This window comes from Liolophura sinensis, chromosome 2 (genome assembly GCF_032854445.1).
Source record: "Liolophura sinensis isolate JHLJ2023 chromosome 2, CUHK_Ljap_v2, whole genome shotgun sequence".
In the NCBI taxonomy this organism is placed as follows: domain Eukaryota; kingdom Metazoa; phylum Mollusca; class Polyplacophora; order Chitonida; family Chitonidae; genus Liolophura; species Liolophura sinensis.
In genome coordinates this window covers 2,918,336-2,939,165 of record NC_088296.1, presented here as the reverse complement: position 1 = coordinate 2,939,165, position 20,830 = coordinate 2,918,336, and the positions used below count along the sequence as shown (strand labels likewise).

At 42.3% G+C, this 20,830-nt stretch overlaps 1 protein-coding gene across 1 annotated transcript; it reads right to left on the bottom strand.

Annotated features, from left to right (window-relative positions):
- Nucleotides 1-10,519: 10,519 nt before the first annotated feature.
- On the bottom strand, nucleotides 10,520-11,572 carry LOC135463002 (G-protein coupled receptor daf-37-like). The gene has a single exon (XM_064740323.1). It carries the CDS (start codon nucleotides 11,570-11,572, stop codon nucleotides 10,520-10,522), a length of 1,053 nt encoding a protein of 350 aa, XP_064596393.1.
- Between the last annotated feature and the right edge of the window lie 9,258 nt (nucleotides 11,573-20,830).

Below are 20,830 nucleotides of genomic sequence, written 5' to 3'. Positions count from 1 at the left end.
CTCGGGAACTGCCTCACATTATTTTGTGCTCTATTTTTGACTGATTTATTTCAATGGTGTTTACCGTAAATGACCTAAAATTTTGCGGTCACAACTCAATTCAATTTGTTAGATTCTGTGAATCCTGTTGAGGTGCGCTTGGTGCGTTTGAGGCCTTTTTTGGAAGGTAGGAAGAAACATGGCCTTTTACATCAAAAGTTTATATTTGTGAACAAATTTGCAGATAAAAGTTTTGAGTCAGTCGTTAGGTACAATAAAGTAATTATTTATTTTGTTATTTATTTATTCATCTTTCGCATTTTCAAGCGATGACGTGAATTAAATGTCTATATCTGCAGTTTAGTGAAGAGATTCCTTTTCCTGGGTTTCTGTCAGTTATTTTCAAGAGGTGATTCAACAAAGCCACTTTTGACATTGGTATACTTTTTCATTTGTTTGATGGGAGTTTTACGCCGTCCTTAATAATATTTCACTTGCACAACAGACGCCAGTACAACTTATGGTGGGAGAATCCCTGGGGGAACCCACAACCAACCGCAAGTTGTTGGCAGACCACCGACATACGACTTGTGAGGAAGCCGTCATGAGCTGGACTTGAAATCACAGCGATCACAATGGTGACATTCTCCTGAGCCATTGTGCGCGGTTCGATCCTCCAAATTACCTTATTTTAAATGTCATCTTGCAGAGGATGATAGTACAATTTTTGCTTTAGCGTCGAGTACACTTACCGCCAGGCAACAATTGATAGGCACAGTTTTGGACTAGAATTTGAAGTTCTTTTTGGTAAAGACTAGATCTGTACTGAGCTTAAGTCACCTTTGGGCAAACTCTGTACTGAGCCTTTATCCGCTTATGGCTATATCTGTACTGGGCCTAAGTCACCATTAAGATCTCGTCCCCTGGGTGGCCGTTTACATTGGCATTAAATCGCTTCTGGCTGATTCGATGAAATGACATTAGTCTGTAATGTGAGTCCATCCAAATCCCAAGGGGACGGGTTTACTACCAAGCGGAAATGTCACTAACATATAATTGAGATACAAGGATAATACAAAGCTTTTCACAGGACAAGTAAAATATCGCGGAATCAGAAACTGTACCGTAAATTCCCGACAAGTTCGTCCACCTACACTAAAAAAATCTCTTAACTGTAACAGATAGTCTTTTGTCTGAGTGGGGGCCTCCTTGGCTCAGTTAGGTAGCACTAATGCAGTGTAATGACCTAGTAGCCTCTCACCAATGCGATCGCTGTGAGCTCAAGACCAGTTCATGCTGGCTTCCTCTCCGGTCGTTAGTGGGAAGGTCTTGCAGCAACCTGTGGATGGTCGTGTGTTTCCCCCGGGCTGTGCCCGGTTTCCTCGCACCATAATGCTGGTCGCCGTCGTATAAATGAAATATTCTTTAGTACGGCATAAAACACCAATCAAATAAATAAATAAATTTGTCTTAGTGATGCTAAAATGTATTTTGTTATTGGAGCAGATTACTGTGTTAAATATAAAACTTATATTCTATTTATTCAACAGAAAGATTGTATTAGACTAACAGGATATTTTGTTGAATATGACAGAATATTATGTTATGATAACAGAATACATTCGGGCATTACTCCGACAACAGGTTTTCTGTTAAAAATAACACATTGATTTTTTTAGCGTATGCAGTGCATGATCTAATATATCATAGGGCTGTTCTATTATTTTGACAGGTTGGACAGATATGTATATAAAATATACCAGAAATGAGGTCTAACTGTAATATATACAAACACCATTTTAAAACCGGTGGGTTACTTATGAATAACTATTTCTTGAACTACTGATGCTATGAAAACAAAAAAGCCCCTACATGATCAGTTTTACTTGACCTACAGATTTTAATCTTCAAAACGGTTTTTAAACGTAAATTCAAATTTCATCCAGTTTTTATACGTTACTTATCGAGTTTGTTGAGTATGTAGGGTAGCTGTAAAATATCTTTTTTCACAAACTGACCATAAACAGCGCATATGCTATATTGATTATGAAGGGAGTGATTCGTGGAAATACGAATTAGTATCACCTGTTCCTGTTATTTAGGCCACCATTACGTTACTGGCCCAACATTCAGTGAACATGGCAACAAATGCATTTGATATAATGTGTAAAACATGGCGATTGGGTCACATTTCTGGAAGTTTGATGGGCTTTTCGCTATTCCCCCCCAAATACAAGAAGGATTTGAGAGATAGTTCCATTATTTCCATTTCTAATCTGTGGGATTCCGCATCAAAGCACTGGTTGCCGGATATGACATGGAACGGCTTTGTGTGGCCTCCACGACGATTACTATGGACTCCCGGGGGGACAGAAATATGTCAGGCAAGGCCATTGTGCAAGTTATCTTTTGATCCTGTATTCGTGTGGTATGGATTATTTTTTCAGTTTTTTTAATTGATTGCTGTTTGATGCCATCCTCAAGAATATTTTATTTATAAATCGGTGGTTAGGTTTGTCAGCTTGTATGTGCCTTTAATTTGTTTCCGATGGAAATTAACCAGGTGCCATTGGGATACGTTTTCCCGCGCAATGGCGACTCGGGTCCAAGCTGGATTTACCATTCTTCCCTGGTAATAAATGATAAGTATGTAACTGGTGGGTTTGCCCACCAATCTAAATGACAGAATGAATAAAGCACTACATGGCCTCAGTTAGCCTGTTGGCTTAGTACAATGACTTATGCAGGAGATTTACATCAATGTGACAGCTGTGAGTTCAAGTTCAGCTCATGCTGGCTTCCTCTTCGGTAGTACATGTGAAGGTCTTCCATCAGCCAGCGGGTGGTCGCGTTTTTCCCCTGTGCTCTGTCCGGTTTAATCCCACCAAAATATAAGTAAAATATCCTTGAGTACGGCCTAAGACACAAATCAACAAATAAATATATTTTGACGATGCTCTGACATGTTTCAGTCAGTCAGTCAGTCAGTCAGTCAGTCAGTCAGCCAGTCAACCAGTCAACCAGTCAACCAGTCAGTCAGTCAGTCATTCAACCAATCGATAATTGGTTTTGCCTGAGCTTATTGTTGATTCAGAAATGTTTGCTAATACGATAGCGGTCACCTTTATAAGAATCACCTTTATAAGAGTCACGATCCAGGCTACATTGGTAGTATGTCAGCCATGTTATGAGCAGGACATTGCAATAGGGGTAAAACTTTCCCCAACACATACCGACTAATGGTATACCATCTAAAAACATACCTTCTAAAGACATACCTCCTTAAGACATACTTTCTAAAGCCATTCATCTAAAGCCATTCCATCTAAAGACATACCTTCTAAAGACATACCCCCTAAAGACATACGGTCTAAAGCCATTCTATCTAAAGACATACCCTCTAAAAACATACCTCCTAAAGACATACGGTCTAAAGCCATTCTATGTAAAGACATACCCTCTAAAGACATACCTCCAAAATGTATACCCTCTAAAGACATATCTTCTAAAGACGTACCTTTTAAAGACATACCCTCTAAAGACATACCTTCTAAAGACATACCTTCTAAAGGCATACCTCCTAAAGACATAACCTCTAAAGACATACCCTCTAAAGACATACGGTCTAAAGCCATTCTATCTAAAGACATACGGTCTAAAGCCATTCTATCTGAAGACATACCCTCTAAAAACATACCTTCTAAAGACATACGGTCTAAAGCCATTCTATGTAAAGACATACCCTCTAAAGAGATACCTTCTTAAGACCTACCTCCTAAAGACATACCTCTTAAAGACATACGGTCTAAAGCCATTTCATCTAAAGACATACCTCCTAAAGACATACCTCCTAAGACATACTGTCTAAAGCCATTGCATCTAAAGGCATACTATCTAAGGCATTCCAGCGAAAGAGATTCCTCCTAAAGACATACGGTCTAAACTCATTCCATCTAAAGACATACCATCTAAAGCCATTTCATCGAAAGACATTCCTCCTAAAGACATTCCTTCTAAAGACATACCTCCTACAGACATATGGTCTAAAGCCATACCATCTAAAGACATACCGCCTAAAGACATATTAACTAAATACATACTAGAAAAGACATACTCTCTATAGACATACCGTCTAAATACATATCGATATACCTGTTAAAGATATACCTGCTAAAGATATACAATCTAAGGGCATACTGTCAAAAGACATAACATTTAAATATACACCGTAAGGGGAGTGTTGCTGTCGACTAGCGGGAAACTTCCACCCCTCGTGCCTGGCTTAAACTTCCTTACTTAAAGCCGCCTAACCAGCCTCATCTGGAATCAAACTCGCCACCTCCTGTGGTTAAAATGGAGCCAGGGGGAGTTACTTAAACTCTGTAAACCTCACAGCGTATCAATTGCGTGTATAACACATGGCAAGCGGAAGATTTGGCTAGTGGACAAGAAATGCTGCAAACATAATAAACTGACTGTCATTAATTTTTTTATACAGTATTCTTGCATAAACCAGGATTCTGCTGGTGGACTAACCATCTTCGAGGTCTGGCCCGTGTGAATTGTTTTAATGTGATTGAAAGCACTTTTAATAATTCTAGACCAGTGACGTCTAATAAACTGCTATTACAACATTGGCTTTTTTGTTACCTAGCTGTGCTTAATTTGCTGCCATTTAAACATTTATATGAACAGTTAGAATAAAATCCCAAGTGATATAAACTGACAAGAGATTGGGTTTTACAAGTGGCCATTTGCCAACTAACACACTGTCGTCGCTGATCTGGTTTTACTCTCTATATTGTACGTCTATCACACTGTCGATGCTGATCTGGTTTTACTCTCTATGCTGTACGTTTAGCACACTGTCGTCGCTGATCTGGTCTTTCTCTCTATGCTGTACGTCTATCACACTGTCGTCGCTGAACTGGTCTTACTCTATATGCTGTACGTTTACCACAGTGTTGTCACTGCTCTGGTTTTACTCTCTATGCTGTACGTCTATAACACTGTCGTCGCTGATCTGATTTTACTCTCTATGTTCTAAGTCTTTTATTATATTTCTAAGTTCAGTATTGCGGCATGCTTCGACCACTCCGGATTATTACACCTTTATACTTGACCCCAACAATAAAAAAAAAAAAATAAAAAAAAAAAAAAAAAAAAAAAATAAATAAAAAATAAAATAAAATAAATAAATAAATAAATAAATAAATAAATAAATAAATAAATAAATAAATAAATAAATAAATAAACAAATAAATAAATAAATAAACAAACAAAGAAACAAACAAAGAAACAAACAAAAAAATAAAAAAGGGTTTCTAGGACAAGGCTCTAGGGCAAGCTTGACCTGGTCGACTTATTCTGTATGTGATGGAAACAATGCTAATGGATCAATAGATTGAACCGGCCAGTATAGCACAGTTGGTAGAGCGCCCGCTTCGGGAGTGGTAGATCCAGGGTCAATCCTGAGACGAGTCACACATAAGACTTTGGCTTGTCGTTTAGTATGTAACGCATAGTGCATCGACTGGTTGACCCGTATCAGTTTATGCCTCGGGCAGAGCAGCTTGCTTGTATTCGGTAAGTCGTCTCAGTGAAGCGGCGATTGACAAAAGAGCGGTGGAAATCCGTCCTGCAACAAGGAGGCACATTACATACACTCTAAGGATTCCGTCGTTGTCATATGATTGGTACCACGTTAAACCCCAAGCATTCACTCACTAAATAAACTGACCATGCTATACAGTTTAACCAAGCCCATCTTATAGTGCGTAAAACGTAAGCGCATGCGTTCAGTACGGCATAAATAGTAGACAATGCACCATGGGTCGGTTGTGATTCATATTGGTGCGTGCTATTAAGGTTTCCACATGCAAAACCTGTGTACGTGTTGAGGAGCTAGAGTTTCTGGCGGCACAGCACGCATGTGCATTGGATTAAATTCCTTATGGTTTAGTAAGTTCTTACAATGAATAAGTTGACAGTGTTATGAATCGATGCCATGACAACGCCAGGAGCTGTGAGAAAGGAGAGTTGACGAAAAGTTTGCTTAAGGTGTGTGCTCATAATACAAGAGAAAATTAAACGTACAAGCAACACAGTAAAAGGGAAACAAAATAGATGAGTGACATGGATGCGGAGAATAGAGTAAATATGAAAAAAAGAATAATCCATTTTGGCCTCCTTTTACATCGTAGAGTAAACAGTATAGCGCTAGGGCTGGTTGCATAGACAGGCATGTTCAGATGTCTTGGACTGGGATTGAACAAAAACTCTGTGAGCAGCAGTTTAAGTGGAGCAAACCGGAGTGCCTTTGGAAAACCAACGCCTTTCGGCAGATAACTGTCTCCTGACATATATCCGAAACCAAATTACCGAGTGTTGGATTCGACCCCGCATCGTCGTTGGTGAGGCAAATATCGACTGCACCGAGAGTGACACATTGGCTGACTGAGCCAGCGACGGGTCCATTGATACATAAGTGCTATCTAACGGTAACAAATGTACACGCCATGTTAAGAGTTATTTAGGACTTTATAATGTTGTTAAGCTGTCACATACAAACTCTGCCACGACCGGTCATGTTAAGCTGTGAGGTACAGACTTTGTCACAAGCGGTCACGTTTAGATGTCACATATAGAACTTATCACGACCAGTCACGTTAAGCTGTCACATACAAACTCTGCGACGACCAGTCATGTTAAGCTGTGGGGTTCAGACCTTATCACAGCCGTTCACGTTTAGCTGTCATAAATAGATCTGTGAACTCTCCGAAACTATCACGCGGAAACTGTCACACTGATGTCACTCCGTGATGATCCATGGCCTAATAGTTAGCGTGCCAGCCCGGAACAATGACTCCAGAGCCTGTTACCGATGCGGCTGCTGTGGGTTCAAGTCCAGCTGATGCTTGTTTTCTCTTCGGTCTCTGGCTCTGCCTGGTTTCATCCCACCATCTGCTTTCGTACTATTGAAATATTCTCTCCAGCGTAAAACATCAGGCACATACATGAATCAATAAATACAAAAAATAGGTGAATCCCTTTATCAGACGGGAAATTTTCAAGAACCTCTGCTTCCATTGCTGCCGGGACGAATCCACATGACCAAGGGGCGATTGGTCCCACATGACCAATTCTATGACCAAGGAACGATTTGAATCAGAGCTTGGAAGGTAGTTTACCTTAACCATTGGTCTACAGTCAGCTTCTACAAGACATCGTAAACTGACAGCTTTGCTTAAAAATGTTCAGTGTATAGGGGCGTAATCATGTTAAACACTAAATGATATAGGGGCCTCCGTGGCTCAGTTGTTTAGGGCGATAGTGCAGCGTATTGATCCAGAAGCCTCTCACCAGTGTGGTCGCTGTGAGTTCAAATCCAGCTCATGTTCGCTTCCTCTATAAGTGAAATATTCTTGAGTACCGCGTAAAACACCAATCAAATAAATAATTTAAAAAATACTGTAAGCGTAGCCTTTACACTTTGTGAATATGGGTGCCCTTTGACAAAGTGTTCTCAACGTTGCGAGCATATATCTTTCATAGCTACCAAGTGCCAGTAATGTTGATATGGTGGTTATGTGAACTTAGCGCTAAATGCGCTTTGTGAAACGGGCCCCGAATATGTTTTACAGAAATTGTTGTGACGTGCCAAAAACACACAGCGGTTCACAATGTAATTGTGTGTATTTTAGGGTATAAAGAATTTTTAGAGTTTTAGAGGGAATCCTTGGTATGAAAATAATGAAAATTGTTTAAACTTTGGGTAGGTGACAGTTTTATCGATGAGAGTTTCCAGTCTTTGTTAAGAGGGTGCAATGTGTCAGATAGTCACGAGGCTCCACCGTCCCCAATATCACAGTTGGTAGAGCCTCGGGAGCGGTAGATCCAGGGTCAATCCTGGGTCGAGTCACACCTAAGACCTTAAAAGAGGAAGTTGTAACTTCCTCGCTTGGCGTTCAGAGTGAAGGGGACCGTACAACGACTGGTTGACCCATATCAGTATAATGGCTGGATCGAGGCGCCTTACTTGCCTTCGGTAAGACGTCTAAGCGACTGCAGCACTAGATAAGAGAGCGGTGGAAGTCCGTCCTGCAAATAAGGAAGCACATTGCATGCACTCTAAGGATTAATTCGTTGCCATATGACTGAAAAATTGTTAAGTACGATGTTAAACCCCAAGCACTCACTCACTCCAGGTGTATGTCTTCTCCTTGGAGTTGTGAGGTACTCATCCCAGCAGATGGCATAGGAAGGTCCACATTTTCCAAAACAAATTATGGTAGCTTTGTCACGGTTTGGACAAGGCTGAGACCAAGGCTGAGACCATGGCTGCTCAGTGGCTATTAGATGGCTGAGACTAACTTACACCTATAAACGGTAACATCGTTTATGGGAAATTAACAGTGGCATAATGTCATGAAGAATAGTTCGATATCTGAAAAAGTCGGTGGTAAACTCCGATTTCCTCCACCCTCCACCCTGACAGCCGTCATAAAAAGTGATACTTTTTGACCATGGTGCCAAACACCAATCAGATAAATTAATAAACAGCTCCACAAGAGTTACATGACATTTGACGCTCTAAAGAAGGCGAGAGAACGATAGTATAGAAATCAGGTGTATCCGTTGCTGCGTTGAACGTAGTAAATCTCCGTAATCTACATAAGCGGCGTTTCTTGATTTCAAATTTAACCATGGGTCTCAGAATACAAAAAAAAAGAATTGACGAACCTTGGTCTACGATTCCGTAAAAAGACATCTCGGTCACCTGAGGCTGAGGATCCGCAAAATCTTGTTAGCACCGCTTGGGAACGAAAACTTTAAGGCGTATTCACAAAGCCCCACGGGTCTGGTGCGTAATACCCACGGTGAGCTATCGCAATCACAAATATCACTTAAATCTGGTGCCTACATTTGTCATGAAATAATCCGGAGTTGTCATCTGCTCAAGGACTTTGTTCTGATTCCCAGATATCACTGGATATTGTGTTGCAATTTATGGTGCCGTTGATGGCGCTTCGTCTACTCTGATAACTGTGTATATTATATCAGAAACTGTGTAAACGGGCATCACATCTGTGATAGCATTCCTGATACATTACTAAGCGCCATTCGGGATAACAGCCAAAGCATATTTGTTGAAAAATCAAAACACGCTACTCTTTCCAAATTTAGCAAAACAACGTCAATATATTTTCATCTTTGAAAACGATTACTTTTCGTCATCCATGATATATCCGTGCCGTCAGCATTTCTCCATATATACATATACAAAAATCATGCAATTTTTTTTTTTAATACGTGACAAGCACTTGTAAGTCTAAGTAATCACCAAACGTCAATCAGTTGTAAACCCCACTCCAATTAAATGATTTTTCCGAGACAAGTATTAAATGACCACTGACAGAAAGAATAAGTTACTCCAAAATCGACATCATTTTGCATCGACATGTCAGTGAGGTATGTCCGTGCTAACGCTTATCTGGTACATTGATGAAAGTTTCGTACATTGTCATAGATAATAGGTGAATGTAACAAGTGCTCACATCTCGGTCGACTGTTCGAATCCAGCATTCCAATGTTCCGCTGTTGCCTGACGTCAGCAAGTTTGTCAGGTACGTGTTGAAGGGCGGTGGTTTACACCGAGTCGTGTTATCAACACATCAACTTGACAACGGCCCTAAAACTGACTGATTGTTGCATTTGCTATGCCCAGGAATTTCTCACTAATGAGATGACAGTTAGTTTTATGGATGGAAGAAACCGGAATGCCGGGATAAACCACCAAACTCCGTCACGTTTCTGGCGAACTTTTCCACGTGTGACTTACGGACTTGCACGTCAGATTGGTTGAGGTCTTCAGCAAAAATGAGGCTGTGCAAACGACCGCAAGAACGTCGTGCAACTTTTATTGTCACCAAACCCCATCAACTACCCGTCACCCCCACCACACAAACAGCGAGAGCGCCATCAAAATGCTGTGATATACATTTAGCGTAAAAAAGCCAGTCCAATAAATAAATAAATCCCCTTGCTTTTCATCATGTGTCAGATCACTTCAGAAAACTTTGATTAATATGAGCATGGGATGAAGCCGTAAGCGTCAGCCCTATCTCTCCATCTAGTAAATCTATCCAGGCATTCGACACAGTCTGCTGTGGTGTTCGCAATTCCTAATACCCCATTTCTTAGTTGCCCTACAGTCTATGGTTTAGAATAATGGCCAAAAATCTCGAGTGCTTTGAACTCAGAAAAAGGGACACAGCCTAAGGAAAAAACTCAGCTGCTTTCAGATGGTTGCTTCAAATTGTACACTCGTTGCAAAATGAAATAGCCCCAAGTAACCGGTCATTCCTTTAAAGAACGTTCCGTGTAACCCTCGCATCCGTGTAACTTATAAACACTCCCAGGTACTACTGAATAATTTACAGCGCCTTACCCAATAAAATCACAGGGGAAGGCATGTTTTCTGGTCGATTGTATTTTTTTTTTGACGATGCTTCATGGCGATCGACTTACAACCATTTCACTAGCGACTGTTTGTGTCTCTGGTTCGGATACTGCTGAATACGTGACGTCGTTCACTGGCAAAGAGCTTCCGCAGTTCCCGGCGAAAGGATTTCCCGGATATGACGTAAATGAAGAAGTTCACACCGTAGTTGAGTTCCGATATGACCTCGAGGACGTCACCGTAAGGTTTCATGGCGTACAGGAATCTCGCTCCGTCCATCCCGCCTCTCTTCGTGACCACAAGAATAGTGAGTGTGAGAGCGATCAGCGGGAGAATCAAGACCACGTGCGTGAAGGAAATCACCAGCAGCATGAACGTTGTCTTGTGCTGCGGTCCTGAGCCGTGGGTCAGGCGCGTCGACGTGGTTGTTGTTGTTGTTGCCGTGGCGCTGTAGTCTCGCGTGGCTTTGCGAATCTCGTGAATTTTGTAGAGAATCAGTCCATTGCAGAGGAGCACAAGTAAAGTGGGCAACGTGAAAATTAAAGTGATCTGATATAAGAACGTATGCAGCTGGATGTAAATCAGATTGAAGTCGTCTCTGGCTCGACACAAACCATCGCTGTTCACCACCATCATCGGCCTGAACAGCTGCGTGCAGGACAACACGATCACCATGGAGACGATCAGCGTCACGCCCACTTTCTGGTTACAGAACGAAGTTTTCTTGAACGGAAAAAAGACGGCGACAATTCGTTCGAATGCCATGGCAACGATCAACCACGAGGACATGAGGTAACACAGGTGCTCACAGAACTTGTACGCTTTGCACGCGTTGTCCGGGAATCCATGGAACAGACTAGGCATCCCCATGTGCTGCCTGAGCTCGTCCGCCATGAGGATCTCACGTCCAATCAGCGTCAGGCTGTCAAACACGGCTAGGGAGCACAGATAATGGCTGTAAGACTTGTTGCGGAGAGCCTTGGACTTCATAACGATGAAAGACATGGAATTACCCACAATTCCAACCACGGCAATGATTGGCGTTAGGATCTGTTTTATCCACCATCCCCACATCTGAACTTCCGGTAGTGGAAGGTATCCTGGAAGGAGACCAAATAAAAAGAGAGCCATCATCAGCGAGAGCGGTCACAAATATATTTATTTATTTATTTGATTGGTGTTTTACGCCGTACTCAAGAATATTTCACTTGTAGGACGGCGACCAGTATGAGAGGAGGAAATCGACCAGCGCCCGGGTGAAACCCACGACCATCCGCAAGTTGCTGCAAGACCTTTCCACTTACGGCCGGAGTCACAAGGGAAACAATGCATTTCTTAATCATGGATAGAAATGTTTCTAAAAGCAAAAATGTCTAAAGTAAAATAAAGAGGAAGTAAAATATGATCATCTCGATGTTAATAAATCATAAAAACAACGCCGTCATATACAGTACCCATGGTTTGTTTGGCGTTTACATTTATAGTCGGTTTTGCAAGTTATTTCAATCATACTTCATAGGAATCTTTCTTTGTAGAAGATCATTGACAATGCCGCCATATTTATAGCAGTGTCCCACTGGAATGAGTGAGTAAGTGAGTGCTTGATGGATTTCCACCGCTCTTTTATTTAGTACTGTATATACCTGTAGTTTGAATACCCGTACTGTACGTACATGGAGTTTGAGTGAGTGAGTGAGTGCTTGGGGTTTAACGTCGTACTCAACAATTTTTCAGTCATATGACGACGAAGGAATCATTAGGGTGCATGTACGTGTAATGTGCCTCCTTGTAGCAGGACGGATTTCCACCGCTCTTTTATTTAGTGCTGCTTCACTGAGACGACTTACCGAAGGCAAGTAAGCCGCCCCGCCCGAGCCATTATACTGATACGGGTCAACCAGTCGTTGCACTATCCCCTTCATGCTGAACGCCAAGCGAGGAAGTTTCAACTTCTCTTTTAAAGTCTTAGGTGTGACTCGATCAAGGATTGACCCTGGATCTACCGGTCCCGAAGCGGACGCTCCATCAACTGTGCTATCCGGGCCGGTCACATGGAGTTTGAATACCCGCACTGCCGCTGTTTACCTGTAGTTTGAATAGCCGTACTGTTTATACCTGTAGTTTGAAAAGCCGTACTGTTTACACGTGGAGTTTGAAAAGCCGTACTGTTTACACGTGGAGTTTGAAAAGCCGTACTGTTTACACGTGGAGTTTGAATACCCTATAAGCTGTTAGAAGAATAATCAACGAGGTCTTCCTCAACATATACATGTACTTGTATGAGGAATTCAAATCTCCTTACGATATTGTATTCTTACGCACATGTATACAAACTAAAAGTAAATAAGTTGTGGGCCAAAGGCCATAGATTTATTTATTTATTTGGCGTTATCAAGATTATTTCGCTAATTCCATCGCAGTGAGAACAACAAAGTGGTCGTCATATCATTACGTGAACTTCATCCAAGACCACGTGAACGGCACTGTCGGCGATGTAGATCCCTTATTATTGCCGATAAGAGTGGTGTCGGCGCTGTGGATCCCTTAGTACTGCCGATAACAGCGGTGACGGAGTCAAAATCCCACAAAATTCCTGCCCGAGGGTGGGATTAAAACAACTGTCATATGTCCAAGCTACTGACAATCACTTTAGCCACGCGACCTTGACCTGCCCATCAAAGGTCACGTAATAAAGGCTACTGTATTAGCAAAGCGGAGATTACATGTTGTGAATAAATGAGTGCTTAGGGTTTTACGTCGTACTTGAGAATTTTTCTGTCAGATGATGGCGAAGGAATCCTTAGAATGCGTATAATGTGCCTCCTTGTTGCAGGACGGATTTCCACTGCTCTTTTTTTTCGTACTTCTTCAGTGAGACAACTTACAGAGGGCAAGCAAGCGATTTTAGTCGATATCCACATATCGTAAGAAATAGACTAGCCAGTAAAATAGAATACTAAATCGCACGAGTACGGTGCTCGTCTGAGGGGTTAAGGTGCTTGCCTTTAAGCTGGCAGGACACAAGAGTGTATGAGTTCAAACCTGTCTACGGACCAGGAATCTGTAGATTCCCCTGCTCTTACTGTTCGCCTTACTCTCAAGAAGCCGTCGACAACGCTCGCTTGGAAATTTGCACTGTCTAACGTCGTTTGAAGACCACGTGCCTCCCCCGTGCAGCGTGCATATCTGTACCTCACAAATGGTAAATTGCCTCCCCCCGTTCAGCGTGCATATCTGTACGTCACACGTAGTAACTTGCCTCCCCGAGTGCAGCGTGCATATCTGTACGTCACATGTGGTAACATGCCTCCCCCAGTGCAGCGCGCATGTCTGTACGTCACACGTGGTAGTTTATCTCCCGCAATGCAGCATGCATATCTGTACGTCACACGTGGTAACTGACAAAGGTCATGTCAGCGTGACGGTCTTAAGCATTGCGTCAACCAACAATAGAACCAAACAGATAAATTACAAAATTTAAAACTGGTTCAGCCACAAACATATAAAAGATGTACGCCAGATAACATGTTTGGTGTTGGTAAAGTGTCTGCCTTTACGGCACGACGTTCCTCAGAGGCATCCGTTACGAATTAACTTGAGAAAAGACCTGATATAATTAGAGACGATGTCGAGATCTGAGCTGAATAATGTTTAAATGATGACTACGCTTAAGGGTTGTCCTAAGAAAGTACCTGGTCGTATGTGTGGTCCCTTTGCTTTGTTTTAATATTACTGTATGTTACCTGTATTAACAACACAGCATTACGAGTAAACCTGTGACGTCTAATAAATTTCAGTAACATCCCTTTATGTTTTTTAAAATTCTACTTAAGCCATAGTGCCAGGGGGTTTATAATTTGCTACTTTTCAAGCACATACATGAACAATTAGAATAAAACCGTGACTGAGGTAAACTGACTAGAGGCTGCATTTCATCAGTGAAGTGTGATCATTTGCCGGCTATCACACTCTTGTCTTCGCTCTGGTTTTACTCTCCAAGTTGTAAGTCTTTTATTACATTTTATTGTTTGGTACAAAATATACTTTGGATGCACAAATATTCGAGCTGAACGACAGATGGTTGTCCAAAAACTGATAAAAGGCTTAAAAACTCTGCTTTTCCTGAGGGGCATTAACTCGTCTCTGCTGTGTACTTTGTGAGGCTTAGGTAAAGGTGACTGAAAACCGGGAGGAAATGTCAAGTTATTTGGCAGTTATAAATCGGCCAGAGGCGCACATTTTAACCTCTTGGCCCACGGTGATGGTGTGTGTGGTGGAGGGGGAGGGTGGGCTCGAGGGGTCGGGTAACTACTTGTCAGTCCTCCACTCTAGACAAATATTTGGTAATGAAATCTACCCTGGGGCAAAAGCAGAGTCCCAGCTTCCCCCAATAATAAAGAAAAGCACTATAAATGCTGGATGAATGACTTTTAAACACTGTGTAGGAAATTAGGTCCAGATTTATTATTATTTTTTGCAGATTTTTTTCATATCGATAAAATGCATTTACAACACTGGCCTTGTCTGATCGTACTGTGACCAGCGCCACTTTTTTTGCATGTATTTGCCACTTCGCATTAAAAATGCCAAAAATGCCATGTATGGAACATTGGAACAAATTATTATTCACAAAAACATATGGACTGATAGGATACTATGTTTTAAAGGCATTTTACACAGATGGCAAAATCTTTATATAAAAATCTACAAATAGATCTACTTTTCTGGAGGGTAATTCATGGCTTTTCACATCGAATAAACTTCATTTTCGTATTTTCTTTGTCGTTAAGCAAAACATTCATTTACAGTTACGATTTCTCAAACTTCGCGGCCTTAAAAAGTTCAAGGGTTCGGCCAGCACATTGATAGTTAGGGTTAGCGATCAACGCATGCAAGGGGGAAAACAATGACAATACACGTCTTCCATCTGGGAAATGGTTGGCAGAAAGATTGACTGATCTTTTTGCATTGATCATTTTATTGATCTTGATCGCAGAGTTAGGAGAGGTTGTTTGAATGTGGCACAAGATAAGGTTCAATGCTATCATTATTGCAATACTGCGCCTCTATAAATGTCCTCAGCCACCCACTGTAATGATGACCGCATCACTGTTATCGAAATATTCCTGAGTAGGGCGTAAATCACCAACCAGATATGTAACCAAATGCCCTCAGTGGGCTCATTAAACCTAATATATGGGGAGGGGATCATGGCCCCCGGGATAAGAGCTAAGAGGTGTATATTATTATAGCTGCGAATGGTTCATGAGATGTTTAATCAGACGTCCCTACCTAATCCTCAATAGCGCTATAGCTAATAAAAATGAATAATTACACGGTGTAACGCTTTGCGCTCAGCACTGACAAGTTAAAACGGGACTTGCTGGCTCGGTGTCAGTGTAATGTGACAGGGTGAAGTGTCATGTCTGTTGTCTTGGGCATGGTATCTAACTGAGGGCAACACTTAATGACTCCTCGTCGTCCTATGACTGAGAAATTGTTCGAAGTAAGACATTAAAGCTCTTATAATAGGATATAATGCAACATTGACAACATTTTAAGCTGTGTGATGATGGAAAATGTTAGAACCATGAAAGCTTTTTATGTAACTTAATTATACCATCTCCAGAGACGCTGTCAAACGACTTAAAATCAAAGTCGTGCTTCCCACATAGGGCATCGCATGAGACACGCGTGGACACTTGACACTTTGCCGCCAACAAAATTATCAAAGTTTTGGAGGAGAACGTCCTCTCAGATTCATATAGTCTAAAACGTTATCATTTTTTTTGCCAAATTCATCTGGTATTAAATGACTTGAATTAAATATTCTCTTTCCCATGTACATTCGTAGTAAATGCATCAACGATGGTTTTGACCATATGCAAATGTACCTTCCCTTGTACGCGTGTATTTCAGAAAGGCTTATCAGATGCTGTGCAAAAACCAAACTTTCAAATGGCAAGCTAGGCCTAATCCAACAAGCTGGCATACATGCCATACCAGATGTTGTACGTAACATTTTTTCCGTCGTATGACAACGAGGAATCATGAAATGTATGTACATACATATATTGTGTTTTCTTGTGGCAAGGCGAGTGCATGCCGCCAAAGTGCTGCTGCCACAAGTATCATATCATTACACCAGACACAACACTCCATCCAGTGACATTATACAGACACCGAGCCAACCAGCCCTGCTTTCGTTCTCCATCCCTTCAGTGCTGAGCACCAAACGAGGCAGCAGGAATTACCATTTTTTATAATCTTTGGTATGATCCAGGTTTGATCCCGGGTTTCGTCTATCGTTCGAGGAAGGCCAATTGTCCTGCACCAATATTGTGTGTGTATCTGTGTGTCACCCGTGGGAAGTTTGTCAGTGACTTGCCAAAGGCTGGTGGTTTTCCTTTGATAATCCAGTTTCTTCCATCAATAAGTCTGACAACAATCGTGTAAGTGAAAACGAATTTGAGTATGGCTGTAACCCACAGTCATGGCAAGTGATTTTACAGAAAAATGGAGTAGTAACCAGTACGATAACCACGCGCCATACTTATCATACGTCAGAAGTTCAAAATTTAAACACACTACAATAACAATTTTTGCTCCAGAATGTTTAAAATTTATACACTGATTTTTTCCTGTAGAACAATGTACCAACCACAATTTGATTTCTGTCCTGAGTTTTGGCTTTTAAATCACTTGCCGTTTACGACTGAAGTCGACTTGATAAATACGAGCCGGGCACTTAAGACATTACCTCGCAATTGCGGACAACTAGATCGTAGCTTAAGAGGGCGTAGCGCAAGTGGACCCAAGAGGAGACGTAAATAATACGGTACATGTGTCCTGGATACGTTAAGCCAAATCCACAGACAGGTTCCAAACTTTTGGTAGCGATACTCTATCCTAAATCTTGTCCCCCGTGTAAAAAGCTGATGGCCCCGATATCTGATAACCCCAGGCCTTAATCTATGTATGGAAGTGACTAAACTTCTATAGTCTCGCGAGATTTATAAATCAAATGAAACTGTATCGTTACCCTCGATATACCATACAACGTGACGGCCGGAGGAAGATAAGTGAAAATCGTGTGACACCGATGCCGGATTTCAAATCCCCTTGTTGACAACACATGGAATATACGACTTCGGGGGTTGCGTCCCTTGGCAGATATCGTTATCCGCTGAAGTCAGAAGATTATTTTTCACGCCCATCGTTAAGCCTACAACTGTGGGATATTCTTTGAAGAACTGATCAGAACTGACAAAGGTACGATTCCTCCTGATAGATATACGTCCGCGCGGAGATCGGCGCCAGACAAGGTATTAGTGATAGACAATAGCGGGTGTCTTTCCCCGGGGTTCATTCATCCACGCTCTGTTTCCATGACGCCCGACTCCATCAATGGGGCTGGTCGTGAATCCTCAAGGGTTTTTCTTTGTCTGAACGCCGACAAAATTTGCTTTAGCCATTAGCACACATATCTTTATGGAATTCTTATTTACTACATCAGCTAAATTAAAATTCCGTGAGCAGAAATCAACGGAGCCGGCTTTTCACGCTGGTTTTGATTTTTGGTCTTTCGTACTGTTTGCCATGGAATGTCCGCGTTCACTTCACGTTGAGAATTTTCTTCCGAACGAAGTGTCAGAATATGAAAACTGGTGTTCAACTAGTACAAAACAAAGCCTAATGACAAAATCATGTTTCATAAACATGGGTGGTGCCCCGGCTATTCTCGCTAGAAACAACGTAATTGGTGTAAAATGCGGTACTCATGACTTTTGTACTCGGTCAGCTTTATAGTTGTAGGGAACCTGAGTACTCGTGGGAAACCGGAGTGCCCAGGCGAAACCGGAGTACCCGGGGGAAACCGGAGTACCCAGGGGAAACCGGAGTGCCCGGGGGAAACCGGAGTGCCCGGGGGGATAACCGGAGTACCCGGGGAAAACCGGAGTACCCGGAGAAAACGTTCGCTCTCAGCCACATATCTGACAAACCGCTCGACCTCAAGCCGCGGGTGAAACATCAAAAGCTGTTTTCGAACATGCAATCTCATTGGTCGATGTCTTGATGATCGCAGCACACAAGCGCCATGAACAGCTGAGCCTGCGAGTCCCAAGTCATTATTTAATGCCGTGTCCAAAAAACGCTTACACACACTCCTCCTCGCCAGTGTAGCTATAGGTTAGGATATCACACGTACCTGGCGCGCAGTGCCGTGGTTTATTTCCAGAAGTCTGGCTTACCGGAGCGATAAACATGCTAGCCGTGATATAAAAGAATAACTTTTGAGTATAAATACGGTTTATTTCTTTATTTTATTGGCCTTTTACTTATACGACGGCATCCACCAATATGGTCGGAAGAAACCGGGCTCTGGGTTTGGGTAAGGTATTACAAACCAATCAAATAAAGAAATTAATTAACTACCTAAAAATAGAAAGAGTCAACAGTTTTCAACGGTGTTAAAAAAGATTCCGGTCTGTAACATCCACGGTGTCGAGCATGCCATCTCAACACGCAATTCATATTAATTATTTAGGTTTAAACATTTCAATATTCCCTGCTTAAAATCAAGATACATGTGATAGCTCAATAAATAATCTCAGTTCAGTTTTTGTGCGGATATTTTTTAGCCTACGCGATAGCAACCGCCTCAAGCTTTACCGCTGACATGTCATACATTACCAACACGCAAAACATAAAAAGCATAATCCACAACACCTAATCCTTAGCACCTAATCCGTAGCATGCGACCCGCGGCACGAGATCGGAGCAAATCGCGCACGAATGGTGTTGTCCTCGTGCTGCGGGCATAGACAAGCTTGTGGTGTCTGCCAATAAAAGCTAAACATGTACAGAGTTCTTAAATATCGGATGTATAGAAAATGCTTAGAAACTATGTATAAATTTTTATAGAGAATATCCAAAAGGACGCCATGCGTGTTGTCACGAGTGTAGCTGAAAGCGTTGTATCTAACCCAGAATCTGGTTTCATATAGATGCATAAACTCAAAGTCATATCAATGATGCACAGAGCAATGTATGTAAAAATAAACTACCACCATGCACCAACATATCAGAGTAGCCGCACCAAATCAGAACAACAAACCACTAGCAAGCTTCTAAGAAAAACAGCCAGCTTTATCCTACCATAATGCCGACCCCACCGTTGTATAAGTCAAATATTTTCAGTACGTCGTAAAACAAAAATCAGATAAAGAAAAGAAATATTTCATCGCTTAGACAATCTAGCACATCAGGGCGGCCACTGAGACAACCTAGCACATCGGGACGGTCACTGAGACAAACTAGCACATCAGGACGATCACTGAGACAACCTAGCACATCGGGACGGTCACTGAGACAAACTAGCACATCGGGACGATCACTGAGACAAACTCGCACATCAGGACGATCACTGAGACAAACTAGCACATCGGGACGGACACTGAGACAATCTAGCACATCGGTACGTCACTGAGACAACCTAGCACATCGGGACGGACACTGAGACAAACCAGCACATCCGGACGGACACTGAGACAACCTAGCATATCAGGACGATCACTGAGACAGACTAGCACATCAGGACGGTCACTGAGACAACCTAGTACATCAGGACGGTCACTGAGACAAACTAGCACATCGGGACGGACACTGAGACAACCTAGCACATCAGGACGGACACTGAGACAAACTAGCACATCGGGACGATCACTGAGACAAACTAGCACATCGGGACGGACACTGAGACAAACTAGCACATCGGGACGGACACTGAGACAACCTAGCACATCGGGACGATCACTGAGACAATCTAGCACATCGGTACGTCACTGAGACAACCTAGCACATCGGGACGGACACTGAGACAAACCAGCACATCCGGACGGACACTGTGACAACCTAGCATATCAGGACGATCACTGAGACAACCTAGCACATCAGGACGGTCACTGAGACAACCTAGCACATCGGGACGATCACTGAGACAATCTAGCACATCGGGACGATCACTGAGACAATCTAGCACATCAGGACGGTCACTGAGTCAACCTAGCACATTAGGAAGATCACTGAGACAATCTAGCACATCAGGACAGAAACTGAGACAACCTAGCACATCGGGACGATCACTGAGACAACCTAGCACATCAGGACGGTCACTGAGACAACCTAGCACATCAGGACGGTCACTGAGACATCCTAGCACATCGGGACGGTCACTGAGACAATCTAGCACATCAGGACTGTCACTGAGACAACCTTGCACATCAGGACGGTCACTGAGACAATCTAGCACATCAGGACGGTCACTGAGACAACCTAGCACATCAGGACGGTCACTGAGACAACCTAGCACATCAGGACGGTTACTGT

What these genes read in the sequence shown, in the direction of transcription:
- LOC135463002 (XM_064740323.1), bottom strand. Translation starts at nt 11,572, where the DNA reads ATGGCTCTCTTTTTATTTGGTCTCCTTCCAGGATACCTTCCACTACCG.